At 41.1% G+C, this 19,246-nt stretch overlaps 1 protein-coding gene across 1 annotated transcript in view; it reads left to right on the forward strand.

Annotated features, from left to right (window-relative positions):
* PLBD1 (phospholipase B domain containing 1) overlaps positions 1-19,246 on the forward strand; it is a 37,212-nt gene that overhangs the window by 15,517 nt on the left and 2,449 nt on the right. The window contains exons 4-9 of the mRNA XM_080606357.1: positions 1,056-1,194; positions 6,609-6,773; positions 7,959-8,103; positions 14,636-14,836; positions 14,947-15,087; positions 18,965-19,150. Of these exons, the coding sequence (XP_080462483.1) occupies positions 1,056-1,194; positions 6,609-6,773; positions 7,959-8,103; positions 14,636-14,836; positions 14,947-15,087; positions 18,965-19,150 (977 nt within the window). The remainder of the gene's footprint in view (positions 1-1,055; positions 1,195-6,608; positions 6,774-7,958; positions 8,104-14,635; positions 14,837-14,946; positions 15,088-18,964; positions 19,151-19,246) is intronic.

Raw genomic sequence — 19,246 nt, forward strand, 5'->3', positions numbered from 1 at the left:
ATGCATTGTTGTGATGGAGGGGGCAATAGTAGGTGGCCTTATATCTTTTTTTTTTTCTAATGCCAGTATCCTAGACTCCTGCTGTGTTGCTTCATTTTATAGCAGTCTTAATATGGGCTACTGTGTTGTGTTCAAAGCCATAGCTGTGAATGCTCTGATCATGTTCCTGTTTCCTCTGACATGTGTCTTGTACCTTTTTACTTTCAGACAGATAAATACGGCTGGTTTTATCAGCCATATACTGCTGGAAGAGTTTGTTTCCTTGCCAGATTCATTCACTCCTTTTTTTCTTTTTTTTTTTTTCCTTGCTGTACATAATGCCAGATAGATTACAGTCTCTGGTCTTGTGTTTATCTGGTCTTGACTTACTCTAAAAATTCAGGTTCCTCGTGGTGTGCAGCGAAGGAGGGAACTCTGTGAGTTCCTCCTAATGTTGACTGCTCTTGCCCTTGGGTCTGTTCAGCTTCTGTTTTGTGCTGTAAACCTGGGTTATTTGTCTAGTAACCTCTTGGTTGGATTTGGCACATAGAATTATTGTTTGGCCTCCCACCTTTTCCTCAGAGGAGAATAGCAGTGGTTCTTAAGCAATGTTTTAGCACTGCCAGCAGAAAGCCTTTGTTGCACTTGTACCCAGGGGAGAGGAGTAAGGACTTCAAAGGTCAGTCTATTTTATAGAGTAGGCATTTAAAAGGAAATAGGCCAGGTGAACAATCAAATGCTTGTTTCCTCTTTACTGACTATAAGGGGATGCTAGATATTCTATAGGTGGGTCTCCCACAGAGATGGAGTTCATCTCTCTCTTTGGCACTGAAATGATGTATAGGGGTAGAGGCACACAGCTGTAGGGTACACTGCATGGATCTGAATATTTGCACCCAGACGATACAACCTTCATCCATGTCTACTGGATTTCCACAACATGATTTGCCTCAAAATACTGGAAAGGTTTTGGTCATCTGGGTCATAATGCAGGCCAACATTTGCCCCTTCCCTGCAATATCAATTATACTCTAAAACAAAAGCAAGAAAACCCCAACCTGTTTGTTCCTCTGCAGGAAACAAGATCAATGGACAAGACAACAAATCAGAAATAATAAGGATGACCCCTTTTGGAGGCATGCTGGCTATATTATTGCACAGTTGGATGGTCTGTACATGGGAGCCCTCGAGTGGGCTAAACTGCACAAACAAACAGTAAGATTACCACATCTCTTTTTTAGTAGTTGGGTGTGGGATGTCAGAAGATGAAGACGGGAAAAAGGAATCTGATATTTTTTAAAAAGGGTGTTTAAAGATTAGTGACAAGTGTTCATTCTGCATGTCATTCAACAAAAATTTCAGTTGCTGTGCAGTGCAGGTAGTGTAATTGAGCGCTCCTGTCATGTCACCCCAGGTCTTTGCACTGGACTTGGAACTCTTAGCGTCTCACCTGCTGGTTAGATTGGGGGTGGCTTTTGTATCAGAGTGTGAATGTTGGAAGGACAGACACTTCTAAGGTGTTTGCTGTCCTCACTTTAGAATTGTTATTGAGCAAATGACTCTAGGCATAAAGAGTAGCTGCAAGAGTATGAATCAGCAAATAGGAACTGCATTAAAGCTTTTGTTCTTATTTCCAATTGTTAGAGCTTCAAAGCTAGATTTTGCAGGATAACTTTCTTTGCTAAATTGTATCTCCCTTTCTGTTTTCCAAGTGTTCTGTTGCAAACTATATGGTCAGTGTTGTGTAAGGCCAAATGGGATGATTTTTTTTTTTCTTTTTCTGAAAATTATTTTTTTCTTGTTTTTTTTAAACTTGGATAGAATTGTGTCCAGGATCATCAGCTTGTGTGCAATACCAGAGCTCCTTTAACTCCAACAGAGCTGCGGTAATTATAATGCTTTCCCCATAAGTCTAGTATGTCTAATTGGTTCCTCATTGTGAGAGGGAAGACTTGAGTAATTGCACTTGACCCTTTTTTGTCTTGATTTCATCATACCAAGAATTTAGAGAAGGTGGCAGTAAGGAATCGTAAGCAATTAGGTTTTGGTAATATGCAAGAATCTCTCGCGTAGTTCTCATTCTGGACATTTCTTTAGCAGGAACCAGTTCATACTGGAAGAGAAGACTGTAATGGAAAGATCCATCCTGTTGGGTCTGAATTATAGGGATGTTATTAAGAAACCTTGACTTTCTAGAAAAATAACTCATTCATTCCTTCTCACAGCACCTATAACTGTAGAGCCCTGCAAGGCTCATCAGTTTTTTGTCTGCTTTGGAATCCTTTAGAAGCAGATGGACAGGAAAAGAACTAGCTTGTATCTGAGCTATTTCCTTGAAATAGACAGGAACATCCTACCTGCAGTGTTTTTTTATTGGTACTTTTTGTCTGTGTTTGGTATTAAAAATCACCGACCTCTGAAGCGACCAAACCATTCTGATCCTCTTTCAGACAGGGCATATCGTATGTCACCAGCACGTCTATACAAAATGATGCATTTAAGGAAAATTCAGTCATGGTTCAGTCTGAAATAACCGTGTCCTTTATTCTTGGGTTGTATGCAGTGGATATTATGTGTGTGTGTGTATACACATATAATGTATATATACATTATATAAAATATTTATTTTCCCAGATGTGCTTGGAGCAGACAGTGGGAATTATTTCCACTCCTTCCTATTTCTTTCGTGGATGATACTGCCCAAAGCTAAACTTACGTTTGCTTTGAATAAAAAGATACGAAACCAAAATTTTCCATGCATATATGTCACTTGTACTGCAGTTTCGTCTGTTTGCCAGAGCTAGTAAGTTAACATCAATCTAACTTTTGAGTATGGTTTGGACAGCTGTATTTGCACGTAGGTGTTTGGTTTTCCTTAGCATCAAGGTGATACCTGACAGCTGTGCAAAAGTACATGCGATTCCCCGTGTTGGATATCATGTTACGTTTTGAATATTTTGAGGAGAGTAAGCCACGTAAGTGCTGTTTGTGCATGTATTTACCACTGTTTTGGATCCCCTTCAGAAAATAAAGGTCTTGAAGATCTCTTTAAGTATAGGTCAAAAGATCTTAAAAGGATGGAGAAAAGGGTCTGTGTTTGCAAAGTCTGTGAATTTCTACACTGAGCACTGGGTGAAATTGAACAAAACTATTTTCTCTTTGGAAGAATGGGAACAAGAGCTGTATCAATAGCTAATCAGTTTTTAGTCTTACCCATCTCATGTGCTGAGGATTTTTATCAGCACTAGGTACACCTTTTTGAACTTGCAAGTGTTTGAAGTCTTACATTTGCTGGATTAACTGGTGTGTGCTTATCTGATGAAGACATGTGAAAAGATCCGTCTTTGCATTGTCCTGTACAATGTGTGGTAGGTTGAAACTATGCCAAGTCCACATAGTGCTTAAATGAGTGTTGAATTGTGTGAGTATAGATAAAAGTCACTCTAAAATGTGTCCTCTTCCCCCCTTGTCTCCCCAGCTTCAAGATTACCTCACTTGAGTATTGTAGAACCATTTTCTGCCACAAATAACCAGGCCTTACTATAGAGAGAAAATTGGTTTGGACTCAGAACTGTTTAATAGTAGCACTAGTATGTAGCTTTTATTCTTTTATTTATGGAGCATATGTATAATAGTGGATTGTTCTTTCTTTTATTATTATTATTTTTAATTGCATTAAACATCCTGCAGGGTTGTTCTAGGTAGATACTTCCAGTAAGATCTGCATGAAGGCAGCGCATAGTGTAAATTTCTGTATTTTAAATTTGATGTTTACCGGTATCATTAAGAATGATGTCAAAATCTGAATACATTTTCATGTTAAAGTGTGAAATTATTCCATCTGGTTTAGCAACATTTTATATCCAGTAAACAAACCCAACCCTTTTGTCAGGATGATTTCTGAAGGAGGGGCACTCAAAGAACATTAAGACTTTTCATCTGCCTAATGCTCTACCAACGCTGTGATTAATCTTGGGCTTGTCCACACAGGGAAATTACTCTTGAATAAGGAGGTGTAAGAGTTTTAAATACTACAATGATTCCAGGACAGCTCTCTATTTGTACTTCTTTATTTTGTATTGAGAATGCTCATGCATGGGGAGGTCATTGGAAAGCAATTGTTTCAGAATAACTAGTCTATTTTATTATACCACGTAGACAAGCATTTAAGACTCATTCTCTTATCTGCTGCCTTTTCTAAGTTTTTCTCCTTCAAGCTGATGGTAAGTTTACAATGGGAAAGGAAAACTCAATATAATCTTTTTCGCTTTTCAGGATAGTATCCCAGAGGATGTGCAACATATTCTAGCTAAAGGAGTTTAATGTCATGGCTATATCACCTTATTGCTTGTCATTTTAGTGCATTCATTTGCCCTTCTTCAGGATGTAAACCATGCACACTGGGGTTTTCCTTACAATAATGCTATGTGAGATGAGAGAACATGGATGACAAGAGGTTATAATATGCCCTATATTATGTACTTGTTATGATGTACACTCATGTAATTCTTGCTGGTGGCCTCAGATGATCTTCTCATAGGGAAGACTTCTCCATATATCCTGGAAAATCAGGTGTAGTCGTTCCCAAGCTGGGGCTCTCAGTCTGGTGGGAGGGAGATGCATCAGGCTGCTCCTGAAATAACCAGATTTGGCATACACTGCAGATGCCTGCGTCTCCTGTTTGAATGTATTGTTTTAGTGAGAAGCCCTGTGCACTGAGCATGTTGGACTTCTCTGGTGTCACTTAGCATCAGACAAAACCAGATTTATCCTAGCAAAGCTAAGTCATGAGTTCTTGGAAATATATTGGAATTAATCTTGTTTGCATCTCAAAAGGGGAATGAAAACAGAACTCTGATGGATACTTAGCAACCTAGTTCCTCTTTTGTTTTGTCTGGCTTTGGGAGAAAGCAATTTCACCTAGTGGAACACTAGGAATTTACGTAATCTTTGCTGTTTTGTTCAAAAGGGTCTTTCCTTCCAGCTGTCTGTGGTTATAATGCTGTTAGCTTCCTTTTATAGCACCTTTGTTCTGGTTTGGATGGACTTCCTGGAATTTAATGATTTTTTTTTTTTAATTTCAAATGACCAAAAGATAGCACATAAATAGGAAACTTTTCAAATATATAGACAATTCTGAGAGATGCTGTAGCAGTGTCAGTAGATGTTGCAATGAAGGCAGGTTTTATGGAGGAGAAGATGGAGTGGTAGCAAATGGATAGAAAGAACAATTAAAATGTCTAAAGGCTGGCTGAGCATTCTCACATGCAGTCCTGTTTCCTCCTCCTCCTGATGGTAATGTTCACTCATTACTTTGCTGCCTGACTTTTCTGTAAGTTACGGCTGTAAATTAAACACTGGAAAACAGCTTCTCCTCACAGTGTGTTTGGCTTGCAGTCCTTTAAGTACGGCTGGATGGGGGGGAAAAAGTGCTGAAACTGCAGCAAGTCTGTCTGTATGGATTCTACTAAGATAGCAGTTGTTGGGACTTGTTTGCAAGTGATTCATACCACTGAGTTGCTTGAAACTATCCAAAGGTACATCTCTTGATTTTTATCAGCTGTGGCCTCTGCTGATCCCTGTCTATGACAGTAAAAATATGATGAGCTAGAGCAATGTAACGTGTTCAAATTTGCTTTGGATTTTTCCGTGAAACTATAGCTGCTGTTAGGGCCTTTCATGGTGTGTAGTTTTAGTTGTTTATTTTTCTTTCCTTATCCTTTTCTCCCCTTTACTGGGGTTTGTAGCGAGTTCAGCTTTATGGTTTACTAACAGTGAGTTGTATTGCAAGCAATGTGTTTCTTTGCTCTATGATTACATTCCATTCTAAAATTACTAATCATAATGCTACAATGATGTGTATTCTGTCTTTTCCTTAAGTCTTGCCTTAACTAAAAGCATGGTGCAAGCAAGAACAGGAAGGAGTTAGAAAACGGTCCTTGAAGGCTGAGGTTAGACCACTGTTAAGGTTTTATGTTTGAAGAGGCATTGTAAGAGAGGATGCTGAAGATTGCAAAATGAGCTGTGCATAATTAACCATGGCTTTCTCTAACCATAAGGGTTTTTTGAAATCCTGTAGTGGAATGCCTTTTGACTTACTTCCTCTCTTCAGATTGTTCCATGCTTGATTAGTACTGTTAATGTATCTATCTTGCTTCCTTCATTTGTTTCCTCCTTCTCAGACATGAGGATCTTTAATTGCGGTCTTTATTAAAAAAAAATCCAAGAGCTCACCTGAATGCGTGCTAATGTAAGGCTTTTCAAAGGCATCTAGATAAATAGGGGAAAAAAATCTTGTTACTGTGGGATAACAGTAACAGTAGATTTATCATAATATGCAATATGCTGTTGGCAAAGACACACAAGGTTTCCTAAATTACTGCTATAGCATCTCCTTTTTGTCCTCAACGATGTTAGCATTGGTAATGTCACTACAAGGGCCAGACACTTAAAGATACTTAAGTGCCTCATTCCAAGCTGGATTTTAGCATTTGGGTCTTGTGAACAGGTATTTTGTAGAAAGTATAAAAGATTCCTCTGAGAAGGAAAAAGTTCTTAACAGCTGAGTTTCTATTGACTGATGCTTCTGTCTGAAAGTGTTTGTTGTGGTCTATTCTCTCTTTCTTCAGCCCCTGAGCATCTTTGATGTCCAGTTTCTGAATGCAGTTGGAGACCTGCTGGATCTCATTCCTGCGTTATTTGAGTATTCTACAAGGAGTGGACAATGCAATGTGGATGCAGGAGGCCATGGGAAATACCAGTGGGATATGGGTCACTGCTCTGCACTCATCAAGGTGAGCACCAAGAAATTCAGCTCCAGTGATTGTGTTGATTCAAAATGCCATGAGTCTGTGTTTCTGTAGTCTTCACTGTTTATATTGCATGTGCCTGAAGAGATCCGTGTTGATCAAGGCGCTTTTATGTGGTTACCATTTGTACCTCCATGGCATTCTGGGTCCAGTTTTGCTCACTGGTGTTTGGTGGGGGGCAAACAAAAATAAAAACCACGGAGACTGGCACGGGAAAAGCTATTAGAATTACTAGGGAATGGGAAGCTACTGTGGAGAGGAAACTGGATGAGAGTAACTTGTTTCACCTAGCCAAGTGAAGGTCAGAAGGGGATACCATGAATGTTTACAAATACACTGGGGATATAAGTAGGGAAAAGGTTACTTAGTGCTGGCATAAGAACAAATGGGTGTGCGAGGCTGGTGGATGAATACAGTCTAGAAATTAGAAAAAGTTTTCTTAGTGTTAGCAGTGATATTCTGGAATAGCTTTCCAATGGGGGTGATGACAGGAAGAAAACTCTTTTAATCTGAGGTTTTAATACATCATGGCTGCAATTAAATTTTTCTACTAAAATTGTCAAGCATCTAGTCAGTGTACGGAGATTCATGTATTCCAGAGCAACAGTATTTATCTTCAACTGAGATGCATTCATTCAATATTTGACTGTAACAAAATGTTTGAGGTAGCAACAAGTCTTAGAAACAGGGAAATACTTTGAGAAGACATACTATCAATATGTATTTCTTTTCAAAATATATATGTACTTGCATTTGCTTCTGTGCTTGAATGTTTCCCAGAGGTGTTTTCACAGAAAGAGCATGTTCTAAGTTAATGTTCAATACATTTGTAGAGAGATAATTTGAATGCATAAATACAAAAATTTAAGAGGAATAGGGAAACAAGGCATGTCTTGGTACACAGGTACGCCAAAAAAAAAAAACCTAAGCTGTTTCATTTTGAACAATGACAATGATTTGAAAGCGACACATTGGCAAGAACTATCTCCAAAGGTTTCAAAAATTCATTGTTCAGTACACAATTAAAAAGCACAAGAATCTGCTCTTTCTTGAACAATGTAGTTAGTCGGATTGTTTAAAACAAGTTGTTCCCCCAGTTTCTATCAAGTACAAAACATGCAGAGTATGGTAGGGCCTGAAATGGTTCATCATTATGCTTCTGTTTTCCAGGTTCTGCCTGGATATGAGAACATATATTTTGCCCATTCCAGCTGGTTTACATATGCGGCCACTCTGAGAATATACAAGCATTGGAACTTCAATATAGTTGATCCATACACTAGCACCAGCCGTGTCTCATTCAGTAGTTACCCAGGTAAGGTCTCCTCCCCCCAAAAAAGGTATTCAAGATGACATGGACTGTCCTTGGCTTGCAGATATCTTGTATGTAAAAAGGTTTATACCTCAACAAGCACTGGGTTCAACCTACTTTAATCCTTTTAGCCACCGGGAGGACAAAATGCCGTGTTGAATTTTCAGGCCCAAACATCTTTTTTTTTTTTTTTTTGTTGTTAGCTAATCACATTCAGTGCTCAGAGTAGTACTAGTTAAATATTCTACTACCTCTCACGCAAACACGTTTATTTGAGTTCTGCTTTGTGTAGTGCACAGCCACCTCAACTTAGTACCTTGTTGACGACGTTCATACATTTGTTAATAATAAGGTTTCGAACACTTGTGTTTAGTACTGCAGTATGACTTGTGCTGTAATAACATTATTAGCCACTATCAAACACTAGCCATTTGAAATTGTAGAGACCTTTTTGATGTTGGGTTAGCAAACCTTTTTTTTTTGTTTCCCCCTTTTGCAGCTTCTCTATAAACTGGCAAAGGGAAGTATTTTTAATGCATATTTTATGTGTCAGAAATATATCCAGCCAGAGTATTTAAAATTTTCCTTGGGAAGATGAGGCAGCATGTAGTGTTCTCAAGTTTCCTGGAAGAATATTAGAAATTATCGGTACTTAATATTTCAGTGCTAAAATATGTACTCTTGCTATTTTTATTAGCTTTTTAGTTTTTTAATAATGAACAAACAAACAGCTCAAATTAGCACCAAGAAATGTGAACGTGAAAAAACAAAGCAAATTGAAGATTGTTTGGATGAGTTAGCACTGCATAAATTTTTAAAGGTGGAATTTCAAATTCAAAAATGGCCAAACACTCAAATCTGCAACTTTTTAAAGTGAAATATGTACTGTAGAAGGTCATTTGATTCTGACGAAATTGTGTTGGCTGATGATTTCAAAATGTGCTTTGATGAATTACTGTGCTTGTCTTACTACAAAGGCAGGGGTCTTTTTTGGCTTGGACTCCTCAAACTGTTTCATAAAGCAGTTGCATTCATTTCACATTGAAAGCAATCTTTTTTTTTCTTTTTTTCTGTGGGTTTCTGATCCAGTAACCCTCAGGAACACGGTTTTCCTGGGATTTTTGCTTTAGGGAAGGAGTCAGAGTTATTTTGGCAAATGCATGTAAAGTGTACAGCCTTTCAGGAGCATGGGTTTTCTCTGAGGAATTTGACTTTCTTGTTGGAAGGAATTTTGCCAAGCCTGTATAACCTGGTAGAAAGCCAAGGCTTTTGTCTGAGCTCTGTTCATCACCTGAATGTACAGAAGGTCATTCTGATCTTGTATCTCTCAGAAGAAATACTGCTGAAGATAGTATTGTCCTTTAGGAGAATGTGGATGTTTCCCAACTGTTGCATGCTGTATTGTGCTGCATATGCAAACCTGGGACCAGGATCTGCCACACAGAGTGACTTTTATTATTATCGTTAATGTTACTGTTTTGTTTTTTTTAGAGGGTGTATATGCAGATATTTTTGGGTTGTTCCTTTTGTGGATTCTTTAGAGAGAGAGAAATACGTATCATCTGCTTTGACAAGACTGATAAAGCACACTGTATGGGAGGGTACCTGAAAACCAGCTACTGCTGTGCTAAGATGCTCGGGGTCTTCTTGCTAGCACACAAAATCCCAGTGCGTTTTCCTGAGACTGCTGTCTGCAGGGAACTTTTAAGAGAGGGCTTATTTTAAAGCTTGCTTGTCCTAAGTACTCTGCAGTGATGTGGTAAGGTTTCATTCTACCAACAAAATTCAGTGAGAACCGTTGCAAAACATACTTCCCATGGCTACAGTGGAGTTTGAGAGACCTGTGGTATGTCAAGTGTGCTCACTGGCCAGCTAATTACAGGGTAGTATCGCAAGCACTAGGCAAGTGTGATCCATTGACTACAGCAGATTACGTTAGCTGTGGGTGTAGCTCACAAACTTGCAGTTTTCCAGAAGATGAACAAACTCAAAATCGACTGGCCTGGTAATGATCTCAGGGCATCACGCAGGAAGGAGGGAACTACCAGAAAACTCTGCTTCGTGTTGTGATGAGATGAAGCCCTAAATTTTCAGGGCATCTGACCATGAAATCCACAAGTCCTGCCCATGGCTCAACTTGACAACCATAACTTCTCTCTGCATGTGAGTTCCTACTCCTGTTCTCTATCCTGACAGGTACCTCCTGGGGTATTCTTACTTGGTTCTTAGTAAGATCCCCTGAACAGGAGGGATCCATATGATCCTAATGTACATAGAAGTATTGACTGTTGGAGGAAACAAAGCATTAAGAAGCAGGTTTCCTTCCAGGCCTTCAATGGCACTTAACCGAATAATTCATAGCTCTCAGTCATCCAGTAGTCTGGTTATGAAGTAGAACTTAAGCTGTCAAAAAGCTGTGTCAGAAATGTTTCAAGGAAACATTTGTCTTCTGAAAAGGAATGTGCTGACTCCCTGATTTCTCCTGAGATCAGAGTAAAGTTGTCCAGATCATTTATTTAGTGAATTTCAAAATAAAGGCGAAATTGTGAAATTAAACTGCAAAAAAAAGAGTATTTGTTACATCTCAGGTTAGAGGATCTAAGCCTACTGGCTAGTAATGATGTACACCAGCATATGCATTATGATACAGCTAGAGGGCCTTGCACTTCCTTGCTTTTGCTGAGGCTCAGCAAGCAGAGGATGGTCTGGAACTGCAGAGTCCATCCCTGTTCCCTCAGCAATTTCGAATATTCTTGCCAGCATGCTCAAACATTACTGCTGCAGTTTCTTTCAAGTTTCCTACTTTCTGCTTTCTCCCTTTCAGACCCACAATAGCACTGCAGGGGTACTGGCAAGGGGAATGAGTGTGAGCAGTAATCTCTGCTCTTGCAGAATGATTTAACCACCTACGCTTGTTTCCATACTAATCCTAATCCTCACTTGAACCCTACTCATCATTTTAGCTTTCTCTTCTGTTGAAAGCATCTGTGCAGAGCTGCATGCAGAACATCTCTGTGAACCTCTGGAAAGGAAGAGTGGCTCTGAGCTGAGTGCTTGGACACCTTTGACTTCAGTGTCTTGTTCAGACTGAGCATAAGTACTTAGTGTTGCTGGTGAGTTTCTGCAGAGCAGTGAACTTAAAATGTACAGGCCATGTAACATTTGCTAACAACTGTTGAGTGAAGCTCTGCTCATTTGGAGGGATAAGAAATATGATGACAGAGACTAGGTAGGTGCTGTTTTTGCAGGACATGTCTAGTAAAATAAATGAATAAATAAATAAACGGATATGGCCAAACACGAATTCCCCTGGCTGTGCAGTCACTGTATGACACTGCCCCACTGAGTCATTTCCAGATACGAGCCCTATTAGCTGATGAAATTTCCCTGTTTTCCTTGGGCAGCAGGGAGAAGACTGCAGTTTCCAAGATCTCCATCCATTTGGATGGAGCTCTGCTTGAAGAGTTAGTTTTGAACCCCATTTAAAAAAGGGAATCTACCATTTGGGCCCAAGCACAGTAGTTTGGGTAGTGACCTGCTTTCTCTAGGTGAGCCACAGTCTTGTTAAATATGTTGTATTCTGGTTTTAGGTGCTTATTCAGGGGAATAGCACATTCTCCACTGGCACCAGCAAGCTCATGAGTTTTGCCAGGTCATTTCTTACCTCCCAGCTCCCTCCAACATCTGTCTAAAACCTGAGGGCGAGCAGAGGAAAAGCATCTGATGCACTTTATGACTCTGGTATCTCATCTCTGTTGTGGGGTGTACCTTTGCCTAGTATCTAGGAGAGATCTGCAAGTGAAAGGAAGGCAGCTGGCAGGAGATCAGTCATGGTATGAAAAGCAGCTGCTGGTGGGATTAAGAAAGCTAATCCAGAGAAGGCATCTCCCTTCCCATTGTTAAGTGTGTTTGTAGCCCAGAGCATTGAGCATCTTAACCTGGAGCTACTCTCATCCCTGTGAGGTGATGGCTAGGGCTCTTGTCCCTGACTTCCAGACTATGCCACTGCACCTTCCTGACCTTGAATGAACACAAGGACCTTTTAAAATACCGGAAAAGTTGATGCCATCTTGTTGAGAAAGCAGCAACTACGTCTTTAGGAACAATAGCAGTCACGAGGACATCCATGCTCTGTCTGTCCCCCCCATTCTCGTACTATTCAGCGTGATGACTCCCCAGAGAACACTATGGCTCAGATTTCAAAAAAAAAAATCAATGAAGCAAGCCAAAATATTAATAGTGTTATGAATGAAGTTCCAGAATCTGGAAACTTCAGTTTTCCAGTGGTGTTTGGAAACAGAATCTAAATGGCTCAGACCCTGAAGATGCAGTCAGAAGTGCTTTTATTTCTTTCTTTTTACAGGAAGAGTCAGGTTCGTTGGAAGGGGAGGAAAAAAACACAAAGCAACAAGATTGAGAGTAGTTGATAAAAATGGGAAATGGGTTTACAGAGGAAAATATGTCACTGTTATCTCTCTGTACAGTTTACCTAAAGGGCAATTTCAATTATAGAAGATTCTCATACATAGTGGAAAAATGAGGATAACACAAGAGGACATCAAATATCTGCTGATATCTCTAGGCTTCATCTGGGTTTTATTTTTGTGGATGCCTTTGTCCTTAGTAAACCTGTCATATGTGTTTAACTTCCCTTTGTCTCAAGGGTGCCTGTACCTTAAGTCATAATGGCGTATGTTGTCTCTGGATAACTGAGCTAATAATGGTGTATCATGGAGGGCACGCTCCATGTATTATGTATTATAAAAGTGCTGTGGGATGAAACTTGGTAAATACTAAGTCCTGGAAAGAAATCCACTTGTTTTCAGCTCATCTTAGCTTTGCAAATTATTTAAACTACAGAATTCATTTGACTTAATTCTTGGAGTTGCCACTTACTTTGAGTTGAGTTTTATCTCAGCTTAAGTTGATTTAAAAAGGAGACAAAGCTATTCAGTGTATTTTGAAGTAGGTCACTTGGCACTGGTATCCACATGGGAATTACCGCTCAGTTCAAACCACAGTTGTTTAACAGGTTCATTTTTGGTCTCTGGACAAGCACTCATCTTGTTACGCAGCAGCTTACCTCGGGAGTAGTCAGTGTCGTGGTATAAAACGGGCTGACAGAGCCAAGTTTAGTGTGTTTCCCTTCTTGTCTGTATTTACTTGAGAGAATTCTGCTATGGATACTCTTTACTTATTGCCACTCTCTTTCTGTTTCCAAGAATGAAGCAGTAGGACCCGCAAGCTGTCAGGGTGCTCTGCCTGTTCTACACTGACATATCATTAGCGAACAGGTGACTGCGAAGTATATTTTCCTGGATCTGATTGGAGATTTTGGGATTTCAAAGAAATCTTGCTGAAATTGAGCCCTTAAACAGTAATTTTGCTAGAAGAAGGTCAGTCTGCCTTTTCGATGAGGCAGGACTGGATTGTCTTTCTGGCTATCACAGGTTGCTGACCTCGCTTTGTTTGCAAAGTGTATTAACGAGCTTGCTGTACAAGATGCTGTAGTGGGACATAGCTATTATGGTATTACACAAAAATTTTAGTATTGTGTACTCTTTAAAGAGTAATGCCATTAAAAGTTTATTGACAAGAGACCAGGTTCTGGATAACTTCTCCATTGGTAGCTCAGTTAACAACCTTTCTTCCCCAACCTGGTGACTGCCGGCCCTGTATCCTTCTGGAGAATCTCAAAGTCAAGTTATTTCTGCTTTGTAAATAGTTGCCAAGCTATCCATGGCATTATAGCTGACCTTTGCAGTTCTGTATACCACCTCCTGACACGGGATCTGCAATTGGACCTAATGTTTTTGTTGGCATATAACCTGGAAAGGAATCCTGCTCGGAGTGTCATGGTTGTGTTGAGTTTTGCAGGGCTGTTGCATGTCACAGAGAAGAGTAGGTAGAACTTTCTCTTTTATACAGGAGTTGGCTTATAATTTGAGAGGTTCCCATTTCTTAGAGATGCTTTTCAGAATAGTTGGATTGGAAAAGATTGAACTAAGTAGGAAGACTTTTCTGTTTGGTTTGTTTAGTCCAGAAGAGATCCTTTTCTTTGGGAAAAAAAGAAAAAAGAAAAAAAAGAAAGGTTGATGATCCATTTAAAAAAAAAAAAAAAGCTGATGAAGATCTGTTTGTGGAGCTTGTATTTTTGTTCTGTATTTGTCGTTGTTTTTGAAGGAATTTGTTAGGAACAAACACTTGCTAGCCATTTATACTATGTATTCACCAAAATAAGACATTGCTTGACATCTGAAGGGCAAACTTCCAAGTGGGAAAGGTTGGGACAAACCTGAAGCAAATGCTCTAGACAAAGCAGGTTGTGTGTTGAAAGCATGGCAAGTGAGAAACTGTGCTGGCAGGTGGGCTTAAAATACTTGCAGAAGTTGCCGTCTCACCTTTAATATTTTTACGGCTTTATTTAAAATGTCCAGGCACATACCCAAGCCAAGGGGATATAAATGAGTCTCTATTTTGTTCTGTGAATACAACAAGGGTTGAGAGATAACAAATTGTTGTCTTGTTGTTTAAGGCTTTCTAGTGTCCTTGGATGACTTTTACATACTAGGCAGTGGCTTGATAATGTTGCAGACCACCAACAGTGTATTCAACCAAACCCTCATTAAGCAAGTGGTGCCTGAATCCCTGTTTGCTTGGCAGAGGGTCCGCATTGCTAACATGATGGCAGATGGTGGCAAAGCTTGGGCAGAAACCTTTTCGAAGTGCAACTCTGGTAAGTACACTTTCATATGAATCTTAAATGAAAGGATGTGTTCCTTCCCATGCCCTCGTACCCCTTTCCTTCCCCAGGTAGGGCATGTAACTCTTTGCTCTCACACCTAGGGACCTACAACAATCAGTACATGGTGCTGGACTTGAAGAAGGTCAAGCTGCAGAAGAGTCTTGATGAAGGTGCATTGTACATTGTTGAGCAGATCCCAACCCTTGTGGAATATTCCGATCAAACAAATGTTCTACGGAAAGGTAATAGCTCCTACAGCATTTTCTGGCTTAGGAGAGCCATCTCTTTGTGCCAGCTGACTGTGCTTTTTACCTGGGGAGGGCTTGTTGAACGTTGCTGCTGAGATTTGAGTTAAAAAGCCTTGTGTGAATGTCCCGCTGGTGCTATATCAATAACACTATTCACTTCTCCTGTCTGCTGTGGCAGAAATATGGTGAGTGTCTGTGTTTCTTAGAAGCAGGGGACGGAATAATAGACCTCACCTTCTTTCTTTCTTTTCTTTCCTTTTTTTTTTTTTCCCTTTGGTAATATTTTGCCCAGTCTTAGCAACCTGTGAGGAGGAAGGTGAGGTCTGTTTGCAGCCTTGCTGAATAACTGTGATGCTGTAGGCAGCTTGGTGAGTGTGTTGCTGTATAAGGAGAAGAGTTTTTAAATTGGAGAGAAGCTTTGCACTAGGTTTAGCTCCTGAACTTATCTGGAGCTCTGTTATCTAGTAAACATGTGTTCTTCAAAGGATTCCTTGATCGCCCAGCAAGACTAGCAATAAGTTTTTGGAAAACAAACAAAAACCTAGGTGAAATAAAACACCCACTGTCAGGTTACGTTCACAAGTGGTTTATAGACATATTATGCCAGCATCCAAAAGCCTGATCGCCTTCCGCAAATTTAAGCATGTGCCTTTGTGCCCCTTCCTCTAATCACGTGCTGAGGAGTTAAGTTGACGAGAATTGCTCTTTATCATCAAGATCACCAGAAATGCATTTACATTAGCAGCTAGGGTTGCTTCTCTATGGAATTTTTCCTTGTGTCTGGGTGCTTGGAAGAGTCTAGCTTATTTGAGGCACTGCTGCAGTGTCAATATGGTCTTGAGATGTTTCATACCAATAATGTAGAAAAATCCCCTCCCTCCCCTTTATGCTTCTCTGGCTCCTTTATCCATGGAAGATACGAAAGCAGGCCATTGCATTTTATTTTCTAGTATTTTTATGTGGTTCAGTGGTGAAATGTTTTGGGCTCCTCTGGAGTGTGTCGTGGATTGTAGTGCAGACAACCAAGCTAAAGAAGACATTTCTAGCTCTTGTACTTGAAGCAGCACAACCATGTCACAACAGTGTGACATCTGTGCAGGCAGGCCAGTCTTAGTGGGTTCCTTTTCAGCAGTGACTCTGTGAAATTGCTGTTTGGGATTCCCTTAGGGCTGAGTCTGGTGGGGGCTTGGACACTCACTAACCACTTATTCCCTCCTAAGAGATCTTGTGACTGCTCTATGTGGGAAAGTGGTGACATGCATTAGAAGTTCGATGATGTTTTATGTTTACTGTATGGCGCTTCCCAGGTATGTAAATGCACCTTGTGTGCAGCAGAAGACACCCAGTCTCCAGAAACCTAAACGTTTAACAGCACTCAGGGTGGGCTGAGCTCTGCAGCAGTGCTGCCTTAGAGACCTCAGCTGCTAAAAGTCAGCGCTGCTTCTGTGAGCACCAGTCTTGGACTCCTCCATGCCACCCAGGACACCAGGGCAGGGGCCCTGGGGGGATTTGTCTGTTCCCTGATGCTCAGAGCAGCCTGGGTGAAGGAAGCTGCCTTTCTCAAGCACAGCGCTGGCTTACAGCGTGTGGAGTAGCAATCCCTGGCACACTCCATAATTGCCTTGTAGCTGGTATCAAAACATCTCTCGCCACACTGGCCCGGTCAGAGCGAGCAGGCATCTATTTGCACCACAATCAGTTTTCTTAAGTTCCTTCAGGCATAAACCTAGGAACAGCAGAGAATGAGAATTGAGTCCTCAGGTGAACAAAGGCAACCATCACTCTGGTATGACCTGTATCTGGAAAACAAAAACTTCTTTTATATGGGTTTGCAAATGAAAACATTTTTATGGCTTTTGTCAGCTTGTCTGTTAGGCCAGTGCAGGTGACTTCTAAAAACCAGGAATCTTTTATGTTGTCCCTTCCAGGCAACGATGTCAAGGTGCTTTCTGTATGTTGATGAAGAAAACTCAGGAACCCTCTAGAGGAAGTGGAGGAGGGCAGTACTGGCTCCAGCTTAGGGACAGGGCACAGGAATGGCTACAATTAGATGTTTCCTGATGATGAGTGAGTAGCGCATCCATTTCAGTATCAAAAGCACCATTTCCAAACAAAACTTGTGATCTCGGTCTCTTCCACCACGCGCTTCTCATCTTTTCACTGCCCTTCCTCTCAGCACTGCTGAGATCCTCCCTCTGGGCAGAGGAAGGTATTGTCTCAGACAACTATTGCTGCCTTCGTATCATCCCCTGTCCCCCTTCCAACATTACATCACCTTTTACTCTTTTTTCCTCACTGTTCACACTGGCAGACCTAACAGGCAGGTTTCACTGCCCTGTGTCAGCCCTTGGTTTAAGCCTGCCTTAGGTTGGATGCTGCACTATCTGTGTGGGATTTGCAGTCTTGCAGGGCCTGGGACACAGAAGAACTTTTTCTGGAGGAGAATTTCAAATGACTTCCTCTGTTTTAGCAAAATGCCAGCCGACAGGGTACTCCCACCTCTGCTGCGTGCTGAGCAGGAGCCAAGCTAGTGAGGCCTCTGCTCAGGCAGCTTTCCAGTGCTGATGCTATCTGCGTATCTGTCCTTCAGGAAGTTTGGTTTGTGTGGGTGCATCTCGCTCTCAGTGAGTCCCAGCTGACTTACTTGAGCGTTCTACCATCAGACTCCTCATGTCGTGCTGGGCTGATGTTAATAAATGGAGTGCTGCGTTCACCAGTGTTGAGGTAGTAAGTCTCTAAGCCAGATTCTTTCAGAAGCAACATTCCCTGTTGACAATGGGAAGGTTCGTGCTGTGGAAGGGAGCTGAAAGCATGCTGCTGTTGGGACCGGCTCACGCTGGGACTAGCTCATGGTATATAGTCTCTGCCTAAAGACTCCTTGATGCCTGCCTTGAGGAGTGTGTGTGGGGAAGTAGAGATATCTAGTGCATTTCTCCTAGGTCATGTGAAGAGCCAGAAGACCATCTGGGTACCACAAGTTTTTTTCTTCCTAGAGTAGCCTTGTTTCAGACAGTTACATCACCTGCCCAAAACCCTCTGGAGTTCTGGCTGGTAATCCTGCAGAAGTGCAGGATTAACACTTGCTCTTGGAAAAGTTAGGATGGGTCTTTGCTCTCTCGAGGTCAATTGCTTCTTATCCTCAAAGGCTGATGGGGGACAGATGTGCACTTGTCACTCTCTTGTTCCATGGTTCCTGTTTGTCTGTCTAGCTCCAGGTCTTTTTTTTGTTGTTGTTGTTTTTGTTGTTTTTTTTCCCTCCTTCCCCAGGGCCTCTTTCTATCTGCTGTTTTTGGACCTTCATTATGTTATTAAATGTGTGTTTGTTTAGAAGATTTTATATCTTTTTTTCTAATTGTCAACTGCCCTCATCGCTGCTCTGTGTGGTGTCTGTGTTTGTCCCTGGCAATTCAGTACGGTGCATGACCCCCGTGGTGAGATGGGAGGAGTGGAGAAAGGGAGTGCATTCAAGTCTTTTGCAGGGAAGTCTGGAGAAGGGAAATGGTCTTCCGCGGCTCTCAGGCTCAGAGGAGTGTAACCTCTGCAGAAGGGCTGTGGCTGGTCTGTGTGTCCACCTCAGGCTCCTGCAAGTCTGATCTTGGCTTCTTTGCAGGATGAGTCCTCAGGGTGGAAGTCTAGGGGCGGGCTGGGCTGCCTGTGCACAGTCCCCAGTGGTGTTATGCAGGGTGTCAACCCCAGTCGTTCCAGTGACTGTTGCCTTATTTTGCTGCTTTCAAACCAGTTTGGCCTGTTATTCCTCGAAATGCTGTTAAGGTGATGTGCTATGGGAAATGGTTTATTTTGCTTTTGTTGATATAAACAAGAGTGTTCAGCTTTTCCAAGTGATTAACAGGTTGATTTGTGTCTCCGGCAGGTTACTGGCCTTCGTACAATATCCCTTTCCACGAAAAGATTTACAATCTCAGTGGGTATGCAGAATATGTTGAGAAGTATGGCCTGGATTTCTCTTATGAGCTTGCTCCAAGAGCAAAAATCTTCCGTCGAGACCAGGGCAAAGTGACCAACTTGGAAGACATGAAGTACATCATGAGATACAACAGTAAGAAATACACTTGTATATTGTGGAGCTGATCTTAGTAAAGCAGTGTGACCTTTACCTTTTTGTTTTAGTGGGGAACTGCAGCTTTACTTACAG

This window comes from Anser brachyrhynchus (assembly GCF_964034855.1).
Source record: "Anser brachyrhynchus genome assembly, chromosome: 1".
In the NCBI taxonomy this organism is placed as follows: Eukaryota; Metazoa; Chordata; class Aves; order Anseriformes; family Anatidae; genus Anser; species Anser brachyrhynchus.